The 16,296-nt window shown below is 48.0% G+C and overlaps 1 protein-coding gene across 16 annotated transcripts in view; it reads left to right on the top strand.

The window, feature by feature from the left end:
• Positions 1-12,921, top strand: part of Atp8a2 (ATPase phospholipid transporting 8A2) — a 592,551-nt gene extending 579,630 nt beyond the window's left edge. For all 16 annotated transcript variants that reach the window (XM_076545122.1, XM_076545120.1, XM_076545123.1 and 13 more), the window contains 2 exons: positions 4,842-4,933; positions 12,530-12,921. In XM_076545122.1, the coding sequence (XP_076401237.1) occupies positions 4,842-4,933; positions 12,530-12,627 (190 nt within the window). In that variant the 3' untranslated portion in view covers positions 12,628-12,921. The remainder of the gene's footprint in view (positions 1-4,841; positions 4,934-12,529) is intronic.
• Positions 12,922-16,296: the final 3,375 nt, after the last annotated feature.

The following is a 16,296-nucleotide window of genomic DNA, read 5'->3' as shown; positions in this document are numbered from 1 at the left end:
TCCACCTCCTGCTCTCCAGGTCTCTCCAAGCAGGGACTTGACATGGTCTTTGTCATTTTTCTGAGCTAACACGTTCTGATAACATGATTCCAGTCTTGAGGAACAGCCATCTGACCAGTTCTCTCTCGGCTGCTGTTGCAGGCCCGGGGACAGGGCGGCAGCCAAGGACAGGGTGACAGTGCTGTCAGTGTGCGCTTCCTCTTGAACTTCCCTCCTGAGCTTACGGTTTGTTCCCATTACCATCCCAGCTGTTAGGCACCACAGAACACTGTCAGATGCCAGGAGCACCCCACCCTCTTCTGTTGATGCTGCCCTCAGCATTCTGCCCACAGCCTCTCCGCCTTTACCTCTGCCCTGACTGTTGGCCATGTAGACTGCCAGATGCCACCTATTCTGAGACCGAGAATCTGTTTTGTTCCCCTTTACTTTGCTTACCCATTTGGTATTGTACTTCTTAGACAAATTCTTCTTTTGGCCGGAATTTGCCCAAACTACACTGTAAGAAAATAAGATTTCCTCCAACCCTCAGAAGCATCCCTTAATCCCCACCAGCCAACAGCTTGTCTGGGATCAAGGAGAGTAAGCAGCATGCCATTGCCAGCCTCTGCCTCCCAGCCCCCAACTCTGATACCAAGATGGGAGTTGAGTCCATGGAGGACAGGAAATATTGCCTTCTTATTTTTGGAGTGGAATTTAAATTGTCCATTAACCTTGTTGCGCCCTCAGTTACACTGGCTTCCTACAACTCTTTGCAACCTGAAATTTAAAGAAAATACAGTGTTTCTTCTCCACAAATTCAAACTTCTGCTCACATTCTCTACATTTGGAATGAGCTCTCCTCCCTGGGAGACAATAGATATTCTATGGTTTTCAAAGAATAATACAGAGGAATTTATTTGGGCCACTTTGGCAAACTTACTACAGCCTGAGCTTGGTACTGTCCTAGAAGACACATGAAGAGGCAAAGGTTGTCATGGTCACACCATAGGTACATATGAGAAGAGGACAGGCAGTCCCAGCATAGTCCATGACACTTGATATTGTTAACCAAGTGCTCTGTGCTCAGCCTGGGGTAGGCCCTGGGTGAAGTGCAGGAAGACAATCTCTGAGGAACCTCACTGTGCATATAAATAACACAGTATAAGATCATGAGTGTGCTGGCAGAGATTGTATTAAGCTCAACAGGGTGAAATGGAAGAAACAACTCAGAGAAGATTCTAGAAATTTTTCAGAGCATTAAGCACTAAAGCTGCAGTCTAAATAGTAGATAGATCATCAGCACTTTGCTAGAATGGATTTTGTGGAAACACAACAAATTCAGTTTTAGATGTGGTCTTCCAGTTGCTTCTGAGGTGTATTAGTCAGGGTTCTCTAAAGTAACAGAACTTAGAGAATGAACATATATATGGGATTTACTAGAGTAGCTTACAGGTTGTGGTCCAGCTAATCCAACAATGGCTGCCTATGAATGGAAGGTCCAAGAACCCAGTAGTTGTTCAGTCCAGGAGGCAGGCTATCTCTACTGGTCTTCAGTAGACACTGGAATCCTGAAGAAGCAGGCTCTAGTGCCAGTGAAGAAGTGGACTTGCTAGCAAGATGAGAGCAAGCAGGCAAAGAAAAAGCTTCCTTCTTCCATGCCCTTATATAGACTGCCAGCAGAAGGTGTGGCCCAGATTACATCTAGATTAAAGATGTTGATTAAAGGCTTGTCTTTACACCTCAAAGCTCTGGATTGGAAGTAGATCTTCACACTTCAAATTAAGCAAAAGTCCCTCGCAGGTGTGACCCTCCATTTTTGGGTTTTAGTTGATTCTAGATGTAGTCAAGTTGACAACCAAGAACAAGCCATCACTTGAGGCAAGTGATACTTTCCAGTGCCTTCTGAGTTGGTGGGAGTCTGGCTGTGCCTTAAGGGAAGGGACCTATCATAATTATCTCCATTTTGTTCTTATTGCTGGTTTTTGTTTTTTAGGGTGCTGGGGATGAACCCAGGGTCTTGAGCCCATTAGGCAAGCCCTGCACATGCTTTCAAGAATGCCCAGCAGCTGATAACTTAAAGATGGCCTTCTTTTAGATAACTCATCTTTTAGAAGTTTTGTTATGGCATCTTCTGTGATGTAGGATTCCCCGGGGCGGGGGATGGGGTGGGGGGTGGGTTTAAAAACCATCCAGTAGTCACGGGCTGCCTTGCACTCCTGCTCTTGGGCAGCTTGATTTCCAGGTTTATGTGAGTTTTGGTGTCGGGGAGGGGGGGGTGCTTCCTAGGAGAAATTCAGACATGGGAGTTTATTTTTCTCCAGCGCAACCCTTCCCAGCATGCCCCTCCTTCCTCCTATGACTGCTTATTTTCCAGGACAGGAACGTAACACCTCCTCCAAGGTATGTCAGATTCTAAAAAGGGCCTCCTGTTTGTGAGAACTTGTCGGAGCTTCAGTTTCAATGTCATTATTGGGGAGGCACCAAGACTGCACGTAGCTCATAGCTAGGCTGAGTTCGTGTTTACCTAACACCTTCTACACCAGTAGATCCCAGCTAGCATACCTGCTTGTGCCAGCACAGGACACGGCGGGGGGGGGGGGGGGTAATCAAAGACAACACTTTACTTCAACACCCCTGCAGCACCAGAGAAATGAGCTGCAAAGACACCAGCAGTTTGGAGGATGGGAGGGAGCTGGTCTTGAGTCGAGACCAACTTCTCCTTCTTTAAAGTTGAATTTTCCTGTGTTCAGTTGTGGTGAAATTTATATAACTTAGAATTTGTCATTTTTAAAGCCAACAGTTCTGTGGCATTTGTGTTCCCAATATTATGAATCCCTGCCAGTGTCTCAGAACATGTCCGTCTCCCTAGGAACCCATCCTGCTTTAAACACTCACTCTCCCCCCCCCCCGCCCTGCCCCCCACCCCTCCCTCACCTCCACCCCCCTGCCTCCACCCCTTGCTCCCACCCCCTGCCTTGCAGCCACTGGCAGCTTCAGCTTGTGATTTTCTGTCTTCACATATTTGCCTACTCTGGGAATTTTGTATACTCATGCCCAGCCTTTGGGACCAGGTATGTTTTCAAAGTGTATCTGTGTGTATCATGGATCGTGGCTGAATTCCTCTAAACTACACAGCATAATACTCCTTTTAATGGATATACCACATTTTTTTTTATTCATTCATCAGTTGATGGATATTGGGTTTCCACCCTTGGATGTCTGTGAATAATGCTGGTGTGGGTGTGGGTATGCAGGTATCTTCTGGTTCCATTCTCAGTTACTTTGAGTATCTAGGAGTAGAGTGTCTCAGTGATCTCATTGATTCGGACTAGCTTCCTGAGGGGCAGTGACTTCACCCCCTTGTAGTCCCATCACTGATATAACAGGGTTCCAGTTTCTCCACACCTGCTCCAACCCTCATCTTTTTCTGAAAGTTTGTTTTGTTTGCTGTTTTTATAGCCGTCCTCGTGGGTGTGAAATGGTGACTCACCATGGTTTTGATTGGTGTTTTCCCAGTCGTGAATATGTTGGCAATCTTGGCATGTGCCTGTTGACCAGTGTGTATCTTCACTGTACAAAAATCTGTTCAAGTCCTTTGTTCATGTTTCAGTTGGATTGTTTATCTTTTTGCTGTTCATTCACAGGAGTTACTTATGTATTTTAAATACCAGGTCCTTATCAGATATGATTAATTAGCAAATATTTCTCCCATTTTGTAGTTGCCTCTTTCTTGCTGTTTTGTAATGTCCTTTCATATATTTTAACTTTTTTTAGATTTTCAAAATTTTGTGTGTGGGTGTTTGACCTGCTTGTATGTGTGTGTGCCACGTGTATGCATGGTGTCCAAGGCCAGAAGAGGGCATCAGATCCCCTGGAACCGCAGTTATGGATGATTATGAACCATGATGTGGCTTGATTCTAAAATACATGAGAAACCACTATGACTTAACAGCAAAAAGATAAAACAATCCAACTGAAACATGAACAAAGGATTTGAAGGAATGAATTGACCCCTAAGTCCTCTGCAAGAGCAAGTGCTCTTGACAACGGAGCCATCTCTCCAGCCCCACTTGTTTTTGTTTGTTTGTTTGTTTGTTGTTGTTGTTGTTTTGTTTAGATTGGATCTTGTTATCAATTTTTCCCAGGCTGGCATCAAACTCCTGGGCAGAAGTAATACCTGGGTCTCAGCCTCCAAATAGCTGGAGCTACAGGTATGCACCACTGTGCCCAGTTTAAAGTTTTTAATTTTAATGAAGTCAATTCTGTTCTTTGTTATTTGTACTTTGGGTACACACCAGGGGCCGAGATCAGCACAGGTGTCCTCAGGCTCTAGGCACTTAGGGTGCTTGAGCTTTCTGCAAACAGTAGTGGGGGGGGGGGTCTTGTTTGATCAGAATTCCAGCTGCTTCGACCATGTGCCTCAGGGAAGACTGCCACCCCTTGGTACTGAGCTCCGAATCTAAACCAGAAATGTCCACAGGGCTGACGTCTGCAGTTTCTCTTGCCTTCTACCTGGGTACTCACATGGACTTCCCTCTGTGTGTGTCTGAGTCCTGATCTCCTTTCTTTATGAGGATCACCGCCCATCTCTCTGTCATTTTACCCTAGGGCAGGTCCAGTCTCCAAGTACAATCCCATTCTGGGATTGGTTTCAACATGGAGAGAGAGGTGAAGGAGGGAAATAGAGAGATATCTGCCTCATGCCAAAGAGCATATGCACTATGTCTGATGCCTCTGGGAGAGGAACAAACCCTCTGAACACAGGAGGCCCCTCTTGCCCCTTCTCTCAGTCTGAAGTTGTCTGGATCCCTCAGAGAGGTATTGGGACAACCTGGCCCCTGACCCTCTTTGCTCTCTTGCAGGATGAACGAGCGTGACCGTCTGATCAAGAGACTCAGCAAGAAGACACCCCCGACCCTCTTCCGAGCAGGCTCCATCCAGCAGTGTGTCAGTCGTAAGTGACAGTGGGTAGCAGTGGGTGGCAGGCAACAGGGTGAATGGGGCAGCCAGGCCAGGGATGGCTGTTACACCTGATAGGTAAGAACACTTTCTGAGAGCTGAAGGTGGGTGCTCACAAAGAACATATATTGATAGTCCACTGGGCAGTTCAGCTGAGCTCTGCCTGCCAACGGAGACTTTTTCAGTGGAGAGATGTTGTTGGATTTTCTTTTACACTAGTCCCATGTTGGGCGCCAAAATATTGTTGGTTGTTTTTGCTCTTGACTCTTTTGGCTCTTTTGGGGGCCCCGCCACCCAGCTCCCAGATAAAGCACACACAGAGGCTTATTCTTAATTATAAATGTCCAGCCTTAGCTTAGCTAATTTCTTGCCAGCTTTTCTTAAATTAACCCATTTTACTTTTGCCTCTGGGCTTTTCCTTTTCTTACCTCTGTATATCTTACTTCCACTCTTACTCTGTAGCTGGCTGTGTGGCTGGGTGGCTGGCCCCTGGTGTCCTCCTCTCCTTCTTCTCTTACTCTTTCTTCTCCTCCCAGATTTCTCCTTCTATTTATTCTCTCTGCCTATCCTTTCTCCTGCCTTGCTATTGGCCAGCCAGCTCTTTATCAGACCATCAGGTGTTTTAGACAGGCACAGTAGCATAGCTTCTCAGACTTAAACAAATGCAACATAAAAGAATGCAACACGTCTTTGTATCATTAAATAAATGTTCTACAGCACAAACAAATATAACACATCTTAAAATAATATTCCACAACAGGGAGAGAAGGGTGGATTATGTGACCTGTCAGCACTCCACTCCTTCTATCTGTTTCCCACAGCCCCTAGGAGGGGTGTAGCACAGCCCTGGAGGCAGAAAATCAGAAGCTCAATCAGAAGGCACCCATATACAACAGGTTGTAGTGCTGTGTTGAGCTTGTAGGTCATTGCCATGGGTTCTATCAAGGTCATAGCCATATTGGAAGTATGAGGTAGAAGTCAGGGTATGAAGATTCATGGGATCCTCCAAGGACAGCAATCTGCAGGGGTCCCCCTCAGGACTCACAGTGCAGGGGCCCCCCCTCTGGATTCACACTGCAGGGATTTCCCTCTGGACTCACACTGCAGAGATTTCCCTCTGGACTCACACTGCAGGGATTTCTCTCTGGACCCATACTTCATGGGTCCCCCTCTGGATTCACACCGCTGGGTCCCCCTCTGGACTCACACCACCAGGTTCCTGTCCTGCCACTTTACCTCTCTGTGTCTGCATTTGTAAAATGCGAGAACCCAGCTAGGGTTGTTGGGGCATAAAATAAGAAGAATGTTGGGCCTAAAGGTTTGGTGAGTGCTAGATGTTGTGGGTTTGTTTTTGTTTTTGTTTTTTCCAGTTAGCTGAGTAGCTCTGGGTAGTGTATGTATTTCTCAAAGCTTCTACTTTTTCCTCTGGAAAAAGAAAATACAATTATAAGACATCCTTACACATTATCACATGAAGTATATAAAGCCTTCAGGATGGATGCATTCACACTGTGGACCACACAGCTTCCCCAACAAATGTCTTGGAGTAATCACAGAAAGAATATGTACAGCTGGGCCAGGAGACTGAGGCAGGAGGATCACAAGTCCAAAGCTGCTTAAACTACAAAGTGAGTTCAAGGCCAGTCTGGGCAACTCCGTGAGATCCTGTCTTAAAAAGTGAAAAGAGGCCTGGAGACAGGGCTTGGTGACAGACCTCTTACTCAGCCTGCACAAGGCCGGGGCTCATTCTTCCATATCAAAAACAATTACATATGTTCACATATATCTAGGGGAAAGTTATAACTATCTTAACAACAACCTTATATTTTTCTTAAGTCAACACTCAACAGTCAAAAAAGAAAGTCTACTGAACAAATGCAAGAAATAAGACAGCTTCTAAAACCATACCACATTTATAAAAAACCTTTAACGGAGGGCTAGAGAGATGGTTCAGCAGATAAGAACACTAGCTACTGTTCCAGAAGACCCAGGTTCAATACTTAGCACTCACACAGTGGCTCAGGACCATCTGTGACTCCAGTCCCAGGGATTCTGATGTCTTCTTCTGGTCTCTGCAGGCACACAGGGTGCACAGATATATATTTAGACACACACCTATACACATAAAATAAAAATCAATAAAATCTCAAAAAACTTTCAATCCTTAATGAGTAGTACTAGAGCCTATTAAACAACGTAGATTGTTCCTGCCATTCCTGATGAGACTTTCAAGTGCTCAGAGCTCTGGCTCTAAGAAGGCCTGTGGAATGTCCCCCTCCAACTGTCCTGCTGTCACAGACCCCAGCCTCCCTGGAACCCCGAGAGGCTCTGATCTTCAGTGTTCTGTCACCACGGTTTGTATATGGGACAGAACTGAATTAAGTCAGGATCTTTAGCAATGATTAGAATGAGGTTCAATCTTCAGGGCAGAGCCCTCATAACTGAATCCTTGTGACTGTGTCAGGGGAGGGGACAGAGAGACAGAGACCAGAAGTCACATGCACATCCTTGTTTCTTGCCATGTGCTGTCCTGTGCTACCTTGGAACCCTGCCAGCAGGCCCCACCACTAGATAGGATCCCTCCACCTTTAACTTCCACATCTGTGAGATGAAATAAATCTTCTTACTTCATAAGGTTCTCAGCTTTGAATGTTTCATTATAGTAACAACAAAAAAAAAAAGACTAACACAGCTCTTGACACTATACTGCTGGTGTACAATAATAATAACTGAGATCAGTGTTTCCTACACAATCTAAATTTCCTCACCAGCACCATGGTTTGCATCATCTCTGAAACTCTACTTTTATTAAGCTACTATCAGATCTTAGGATCAAAGGAATAGAATGTAAGGATTTTATTCTAAAGATTTGGTGGGGGTGGGGTAGGGGGTGGAGGGGAAGGTTGGGGGGCGTGGAATGACTTTACTTTATCAACTTCACCAAATGTTCCACCCCAACAAGACAAAACAACTAAAGCACAAACCACACACCACTCCATCTCTGCCCCTCCCGTGAGTCCTCTATAGATTCTGGCAGGATCTAGGGGCAGGGGCCAGGGAGGTTCCCAAGTTAGGTCAGGGAATGCTTCCTCTGGTCCCCAAGACTTCCTGAAGATGAACTCAAGTGGGAAATGCAGAGAGCTGGAGCTTCTCCCTGACTCCCCATAGGGATGCAAATACCAGTTACATGTCCCCCAGATTAACCTTGAAAGATATCCTGCTTCCTGGTCAGGCTTCGGAGCTGGCCGGTGGAGTCAGTGAGTGACCTGGGGGCCTGTCTTTTCCCTGGACCTGTGCCAACCTAACTCCCATCAGACCTGGTTTCTAAAGGGAGAAGTTTTCTGCCAGGGAAACCCTGACGCCTTCCAATAAATCTATCAGCACATCCTCCCGGCTTCCTTCTGTTTTGTACTCAAGAAGGGACCAGAACGGTACACTAGGCAAGTTCTCTGCCGCCGATCAAGAGACCCAGCGCTTTTTTTGCTCCCCATCTTGAGACAGCTTCTCAATCGGTTGCCCCACCTGGCCTTGAACTTACCATCCTCTGCCTCAAGAAGGGCATTTGGTCACACTCTGCTCACCTGAGAACAGGTCAGGATGAGAGCGTTACCTGTCTCTCTGAAGAGAAGCCTAGAAACCCTCACCTAGAATGAACTGAGGCAGCCCCTTGCCAGCCCACAGGACACCTTATAGCCATGAGATCAAGACCCTTCCAGAGTTGGGTGTCCAAAAGGATACCCCTAACTAGTCTTAATTATTCGTTTACCTATGTTTTGATAACCATAATAATATTTATGTTTTAACATTCATTCATTCATTCATTCATTCATAACCTTCATCCATAAGCTCCCGTCTTAGTTAGGGTTTCTGTTGCTGCAACAAAACACCATGACCAAAATGTGAGTTGAGGAGGAAAGGGTTTATTTGGCTTACACTTCAGCATTGCTGTTATTACCAGAGGAAATCAGGACAGGAACTCAAACAGGACAGGATCCTGGAGGCAGGAGCTGATGCAGAGGCCATGGAGGGAGCTGCTTACTGGCCTGCTTCACAGGACTTGCTTAGCCTGCTTTCTTATGGAACCCAGGACCACCAGCCCAGGGATGGTACCACCCACCATGGGCTGGGCCCTTCCATTGATCACTAAATGAGAAAATGCCTTATAGCTGGATCTCATCGAACTATTTCCTCAACTGAGACTCCTTCCTCTGATGACTCTAGCTTGTGTCAAGTTGACACACAAAACCAGCCAGTACACACACACACACACACACACACACACACACACACACACAAACATCAGGCCTAAAACGTTTTAGCAGTTTTCAAGGATGATGCATCCTGGAGCCCTCAGGAAAGGCTGGAGCTATTAGAGTTAGGGCATGTCTTGTCCCAGGCCATTTCATCTTCAAGAGAAGCAAACCCAAACCCAGACAGCTTCAAGAGTCCAAGGTTACAAAGTCTAGTAATGGCCGAGCAAGGACAAGAAGTTCCCTTTTGTGCCCCTGGATCTCCAGCCATCTGGTCACCATCCAAGACAGATGCCCAGCCAACTAAGAATAACATCTTCTTAGAGGAAGCACAGTGGTCTTCTCCCCTCTAGCCTCTTTTCTAGAATCTCTCTGGGAAGCCTGCCCTTGGCCACAATGGCTTCCTTCAGATTGAAGGGTCTCCCCTGGTGGGTTGCAGCAGCCACAGCCACAGGGGAAGCCAGAGGCATCATTCCAGCAGTACATCCCATCCAGGGGCAGCTGCTGGGACAAAGATACACAAAACATTCCTTGTTAGAATACTAGAGAATGAACATTGTCAAGTTTAACTGTGGTAAAGCAATCCTGGTACCAAAGGACACACTGGGGTCTTGTGTGTGTGTGTGTGTGTGTGTGTGTGTGTGTGTGTGTGTGTGTGTGTGTGTGTGTGTGTATGTGTGTGTTTTGAACTAGATTTTGCTTTGAACCCTTCCAAGGAAAAGGCTGTCCTCTTGGACTGCTGTAAATAGCCTCACACAGCACATCTTGTGTGTGGTCAGGGCAGGGACCTGGACAGAGAGGAGGCAGAGGGGAGCAGCCCCCCCCCCCTTCCCAGAGAGCTCCAGCAAGCCATGGCCCATTTCTAGAAGATCTTTGGGAACAGGGATGAGACACAGCCTTTGTTCCTTACCTCACAGAAGCAGGATGTGTGGAGCAAGGCCACCTGTGTGGACAGCCCATGAGGAAGTCCCTGTCCCCAGGCCCTGAGGGCAGGGCATGGCTTCAGTGGAAATTTCCACCAGGCTGGCTTCTGCCTCTGTTCACTTCTGGGGGGTCCCAGGTATATGTGGAGGTTGGAGGATGACTTTGTCAAGTCTGTCTCTCCTTCCACCTTTATGTGGGTTCCGGGTATCAAAGTCAGTTTCCCAGCTTGCACAGTAAGCACCTGCCGAAGCCTCTCTCTTGGCTGCCTCCATCTGGCTTTTGCCAGGCTATGGGACTCACACTGCACTGGCATCTGCTTCCCTATGCCTCCCGCATGGTGGGACTTCCTGTTTGAGGGGATTCATTGTTGTTGGAAATGGGCAGCAGGCAGGAGTGCGCATCTCTGCGGTCTGCGCTCACACTGGCTGATCTTCCCACCTCCCCTGCTCTCTCAGGCTCCCTGACTCCCTCCTCCCTCCTGTGACTGCCAAGTCTGAAATATCCTCCCTACTGCTCAGACCCTGTGTCCTCAGGGGACCCCCAGTGTCTCTGCCCACTATGCATAGGAATCCTTGGGGCTTTCTGGAGAGTGGCTGGCAGGCTCCTTCTCCTGAAGGGCAGGAAGCCAACCTGAGGACAGGGCTTCTGGGTACGAACAATAGCCATGGGGTTTTCCACTACAGCCTTCCGTCAGCCTGTCCTGCTGGTGACTGTGTCTTTACACCCTGCAGACTTCACTCTCCATCAAAGCTGAGGAAATGAACAGCCCGATCCACCAGCTGACACCTGCTCACCTTGTCTGATTTCTTTTTCTCCTTTTAGAGAAGATGGCAGGAGGGCAGGGGTATGACTCGGGGAGCACTTACCTAGAATGCAGGAGGCCTTGGGTTCCATCCCCCCATACTGCAAAAAAGGGAAAAAAAAAGTTTAAAAATAGTGTGTCAGTGATCAGAAAGCTCCATCGATAAAGCGTAAGCAGGAAGACAGAGGTGCCTTAGGACCATCAGGATTTGACTGTGCTTGCTGTCTTCTGGCCAGGACATCCAACTGAGCCAGGGGACTTTTCTGTCCCTCGGCCACAGCAGGAGGTGTCAGAAGTGAGTAGGTCACACTGCCCAGCTTTGCTTCCCAGCTCTGTGACCTTGGGCAAGTAAAAGGAGTCTCTGGGCCTTAATTTGCTCAACTGTGAAGTGGGAACGTAGTATGATGTGTTGGGCGGTGGGCGGCGTCCTTGTAGTAGCACGCGTTGTCAGTGGGCGGCGTCCTTGAGCTGTTTTCACGCGGTGTGCAGACCGGTTGTGATACTTGCTTTGCTGTTACCCTGTGAGGCCCCGTCCTTCTGTGGGCATGAAACCATTCATTGAATCTGCCCTTCCGGTGTTCCTTCCCCTCAGTCACTCAGAAACAAACCCACTTCAATTGCTTACCAGCCAGAAGCAGCCCAGTGTATGAACTGGAACTCTCCAAGCATCCTCTGTGCTTTGTCGGCCTCGCTATTAGGGGTGTCTTTCCTGACATGTTTAGGGGCCTCATAAACAGCATCAGGCAGATGGGGGGACAGTGCCTCTTGATAGGCCCACTAGCCCATGTTTACATGTTCCACACTGAGCCCCCCAAATTAGAAAACCTGCTTGCTGTGGTTTGAATGTCCCCCAGAATGCATGGGGGGCATGTAATTGTTATGGTGATGGTGTTAAGGGGGAGCTGTAGGGGTGATAGTGCCACCTGGGCTCTAGTCCAGCCAATGGACTAACATTGTCGTCCAGGAGTGGGGTGTCACCCCCCCCACCCATGCTATGTTGCAGTTAGGAAGGTTCCCCGCCCCCCCCCCCCCCCCCCCCCCCCGGTACTGCCTCTTGACAATGGACTCCCAGCCTACAGAACTGTAAACCAAACAGACTTCCGGGTTATACCTCACCCAGTCCATGGTATTTTTCACAGCTGCAGAAAACGAACTCCTTCCGCTCTGAGCCATTGCCACCCCAGTTTGATCAGCCCCTGCCACCACACTCCCTCTTGATCATGGTCCCCTTTGCTTTCACAGGTATCTTCATCTCGGGTCTCTGTATCCACGGCTAAGAAAGTCCCGTGACCACACAGTTCAATGGGGTCTTCCTGGAACGTAGTTCATCCTTAGTCTAAAACAGGATTTCTCAACTTGCGGGACACAACCCCTTTGGGGTCGAACAACCCTTTCCCAGGGGCCGTATATCAAATATCCTGCGTATCAGATATTTGCATTACAATTCATCACAGCAACATTGCAGTTATGAAGTAGCAATGAAATAACTTCATGGCGGGGGTGGGGGGGGGTCAACACGACACGAAGAACTGAATTAAAGGGTCGCAGCATTAGGAAGGTTGGAAAGTACTGGTCCAGCATGTTCCCTAATCCACTTCTGTATGTTTCTCCGTAGACGGGTATGCCTTTTCTCAAGAAGAACACGGAGCTGTTACCCAGGAGGAAATAGTTCGTGCTTATGACACCACCAAAAAGAAGTCAAGGAAGAAATAAGAGGCGATTTTGCTCCAGGGAAAGAGATTCAGTTTGTTGCACGCAGTGTTAACACAGTTTTGTCAGGAGAGACTGGCGCCCGCAGCCCAACACCAGAAAACACATTTCTGTGGCCTTAGCCAACCAGTTTGTTAGCAGCTGTCTGTCCCCTTGCAGTCCCAGGACACAGGCATCAGGGGAAGCTATTCTCCCAGCTTGTCTGCCGCGCTTGGCCCAACGTTTCCGTTGTTATGAAGCATTCAGCTGGGCTCTGTGAGGTGTGAAATTAAAAACCATGTTTCACCAGTGCTAAAACATCAATACGAGTGGTTCTGGGAGAGAGGAAAGGGGCATTATGTTACCAGAGACCAGTCCTGTGTAATTGGAGCAGGATACACTTCCTGTTCGGTGCATGCACAGATCATACGAACCTCGCTTTCTGCAGATTGCTCACTCACTTGGATTCCTGTTTCGTTTGTGTGAAGCTGGCGTAAACTTCTTGATTGCGGTGAAATCAGAAAAACTTACGGTTGAGGGACAGACTTTAAGACATTTCCTTGGCTCTTTCAAGCCCCAGCCCCAGCAAGGCAAATCAGCCAGCGTTCCATGCCTTCCGTGCCCATTTCAGGTGCACGCCTCCGGTCTTACCGTTGCTACCCTGGGTTCTTGTCCTCAAATCTGTCCAGCTAGCCCCTGGGGGCGGTACCTCACAGCTGGTAGCCACCCATCCAGGTTCTGTGTGTCTTTGTTCCTCTGTATGTTCAGATATGGGTGTCAGAATCTTTCTTCTCGCCCAGCCCCATCCCCCCCTGCCCCGCCCCCACTGCTACCCGTTAGCTCCATAACTGAGGAGACATGGCTGTCCCATACCTGGCCTCTAATACATAGCTGTCTTTTTTCTGATGGGATCCTGTGGGTGAGGGTGGCAGGCTCTGCAGACCACTTCTGAGCTGGGCCTCTGGCAGCCTGTCAGAATCAGAATCAATCCCTGCTCCCTGGATGCTCAAAGCACATTTTAGACTTTCTCCAGTTTGGAAGTGAGTGTGTGATGGTGTCTGTGCACTGAAGGGAAAAAAAAAAAAAAAACTGTCACTCTGAAATTCTAGAACCAGGGTGAGCTGGGGGCCGGGTAAGCACAGGGCAGAGAGTGGTGAGGAAGAGGAGCCCAGATCTCCCAGGAAGTTGACAAAGGACACGAGACTCAGGAGGCAGACTCGGAAGACATGGAAGTTCTCAAGTCCCACTCTTGATAGACAGTTGTAGTGATCAGCCCGTGTACACTGTAGCAGAAAGCAGACCTTGCTCCTGCAGACATTTTGTTTGGTTGATTTTTCTTGAGACAGAGTCTTACACTGTATGCCAATCTAGCCTTAAACACACGTTGTAGTCCAGGCTAGCCTCAAACTTTCTGCAATCCTCAGCCTCCTGCTTATTAGGATTATAGGTGTGAGTTACCCCATTCAGCACCATACACTTCTAATGAAAACAATTCCAAATATTTTCAAGATCGTAACTTTTAAAAATATTAACACGGTCTCCTTTCTGTATCCAGCAAGTTTGAGGCCCAAGGGCCTCTTTCTGAACAGTGGCTTGGGCCCTAAAACAAGGAAGGAACATGTTAGTTCCCAGCTTTGTCCACCGAAGGCCCCTACTCTGAAATGGAACAGAAACTGGATACCCTAAACCTGCATGTGAGAACTGGGGACTCTCAGAGAATGTGGGCCTCTCTCTCCCCTTGATTTTGGCTGCCAAACCAGAATTTTGGATGGCTTAAAGTAAATACCTCTGTGCACCTGTTACTGGGTAAAGTGGTACCATACCACCAGGGATGTGTGCTAGCTTCAGGAAGAAAGCAGCAGTTGGGCTGGCTGAGCCATCCAAGGTACTGCGTTCAGGAAGAAAAGTGCCACGCTTTGCTTCCTGATCCTTTACTTTGGGAACATCAGAGATGGGTGGGCACCGAAGCAAAACCTTGGTGATGATTTGCATTGAGTAAGAAAACTGATTCTCACTTAGGAAGTGACTGGGATGCTGGCATGGTTTGAAGGGAGGCAGGATGGTGCAATGAGCAAGAATCTTGGAGGTGACCTCTCTGCTCCCTGAGGCAAGTGAAAAAATCTAGTGTGCCCAGCAAGCTGGAATCCTGACAGACTGTCCCACATGGGAGAAACAGCAGGAAGTGTGCCTTCAGATCAGCGGGGCCAGCCATGGTGTCCTTCTTATCCAGAGAGGTGGGGGCAGAACTGGGGAGAGAAGAGGAAAACCAACGGGATGTGCCCTAGGCTCTCCAACTTCTCTCTCTCTCTCTCTCTCTCTCTCTCTCTTCCTCTCTCTCTCTCTTCCTCTCACTCTTTCTCTCTCTCCTTCCTTCTTTATCTTTCTTCCATTTTTTTCTCCTTTCTTCCTCTCATTCTTTCTCTTTGTTTCTTTCAACTTTAAAGACTAGGTTTATTTGAAGAGGGAAAAAACCCACACCAAACCCTCAACCCTAAGGATAGGATTTTACAACTCAAGACATCCCCCAAGTAATGTCTACAGATTACAAATCATTTTCCTAGAAAATATTTCTGCACAAATTTTGCATGTATTCAGGAAAGTATAAGTTGGCCCCTGCTTTTATTCTAACAGAGGAGCCAAGTAGGAGAGTGGGGCACAGCAGCTTTCCTTTACATGCAACTGTCTGGAAGGGAAAGAGACATGAAGAGGGCAAATGACCTCTTTGTTGTCTACAACCAACGGGGTTTTTTGTTTGTTTGTTTGTTTGTTTTGTTTTGTTGGGGTTTTTTGTTTGTTTTGTTTTCAAGACAGGGTTTCTCTGTGTAGCTTTGGCACCTTTCCTGGCACTCACTCTGTAGATCAGGCTGGCCTTGAACTCACAGAGATCTGCCTGCCTCTGCCTCCCGAGTGCTGGGATTGAAGGAGTGCGCCACCACCGCCCGGCCTCAGCCAACGGTTTTTTAAAAACCCGGTCAGCTGTGGGTATCTCTCTAAAAGCCCACTTCCTAGCTACCCGCCAGTCGGGCCCACTGGAGCAGTCCCTGCTGTGCCCACTGCTGTGCCCACAGCCCACTAAACCAACACTCCTGCACAGCCGACCTAGAGCTTGCCCATTGCGACCAAGGTCTCATTTGTCCGTAGTACCCTGACTTCCTACAACAAGGAAATCCGCCATCTTTGAAGTTGACCCTCTCTAGAGGGGCACATCAATGCAGACAGGTCAAGCTACTACTGTGTTGCGAGAAAAGCCAGGACCTTATTCGATAGTTCTTTGCATTATCCTTTATTCTTGAGGGGAGCTACGAAGCCAACCCTCTTAAGTAGAAAACCTCACAGCGTCGGTCACATTCTAAACGCAAGCACTAGCACGGGCTTCCATGAAGGAAACTTACAGAAACCTGAAAACACCCCATCAAGGCTGACCGCCTCCGACTCAACTCTGCCCATTTACACACCCCTATTGACCACCCAAGTCTATTGGTTGAAGTACTCTGCCCTCCAAGCGGGAGTGGGGGGAGATGCAAAGCTGCAGGAGCAACAGACTGAGAATCACGGGGGCAGGAATCAGAGACACCCCAGAGCCGGTTCACTTGAGGAAAACAGTGATGCCTCAGACCGCAGCTTCTGGCGGCCAAGATAAAATGCCTGTGAGGTTAGGTGTGTGACTTACAAAGGCTGTTTTGGGGAGGCTAC

The sequence above is a fragment of the Peromyscus maniculatus genome, chromosome 9 (genome assembly GCF_049852395.1).
Source record: "Peromyscus maniculatus bairdii isolate BWxNUB_F1_BW_parent chromosome 9, HU_Pman_BW_mat_3.1, whole genome shotgun sequence".
NCBI classification, from domain to species: Eukaryota; Metazoa; Chordata; class Mammalia; order Rodentia; family Cricetidae; genus Peromyscus; species Peromyscus maniculatus.
Note: the sequence above shows the minus strand (reverse complement) of the source record. Positions and strands in the feature narration are given on the sequence as shown.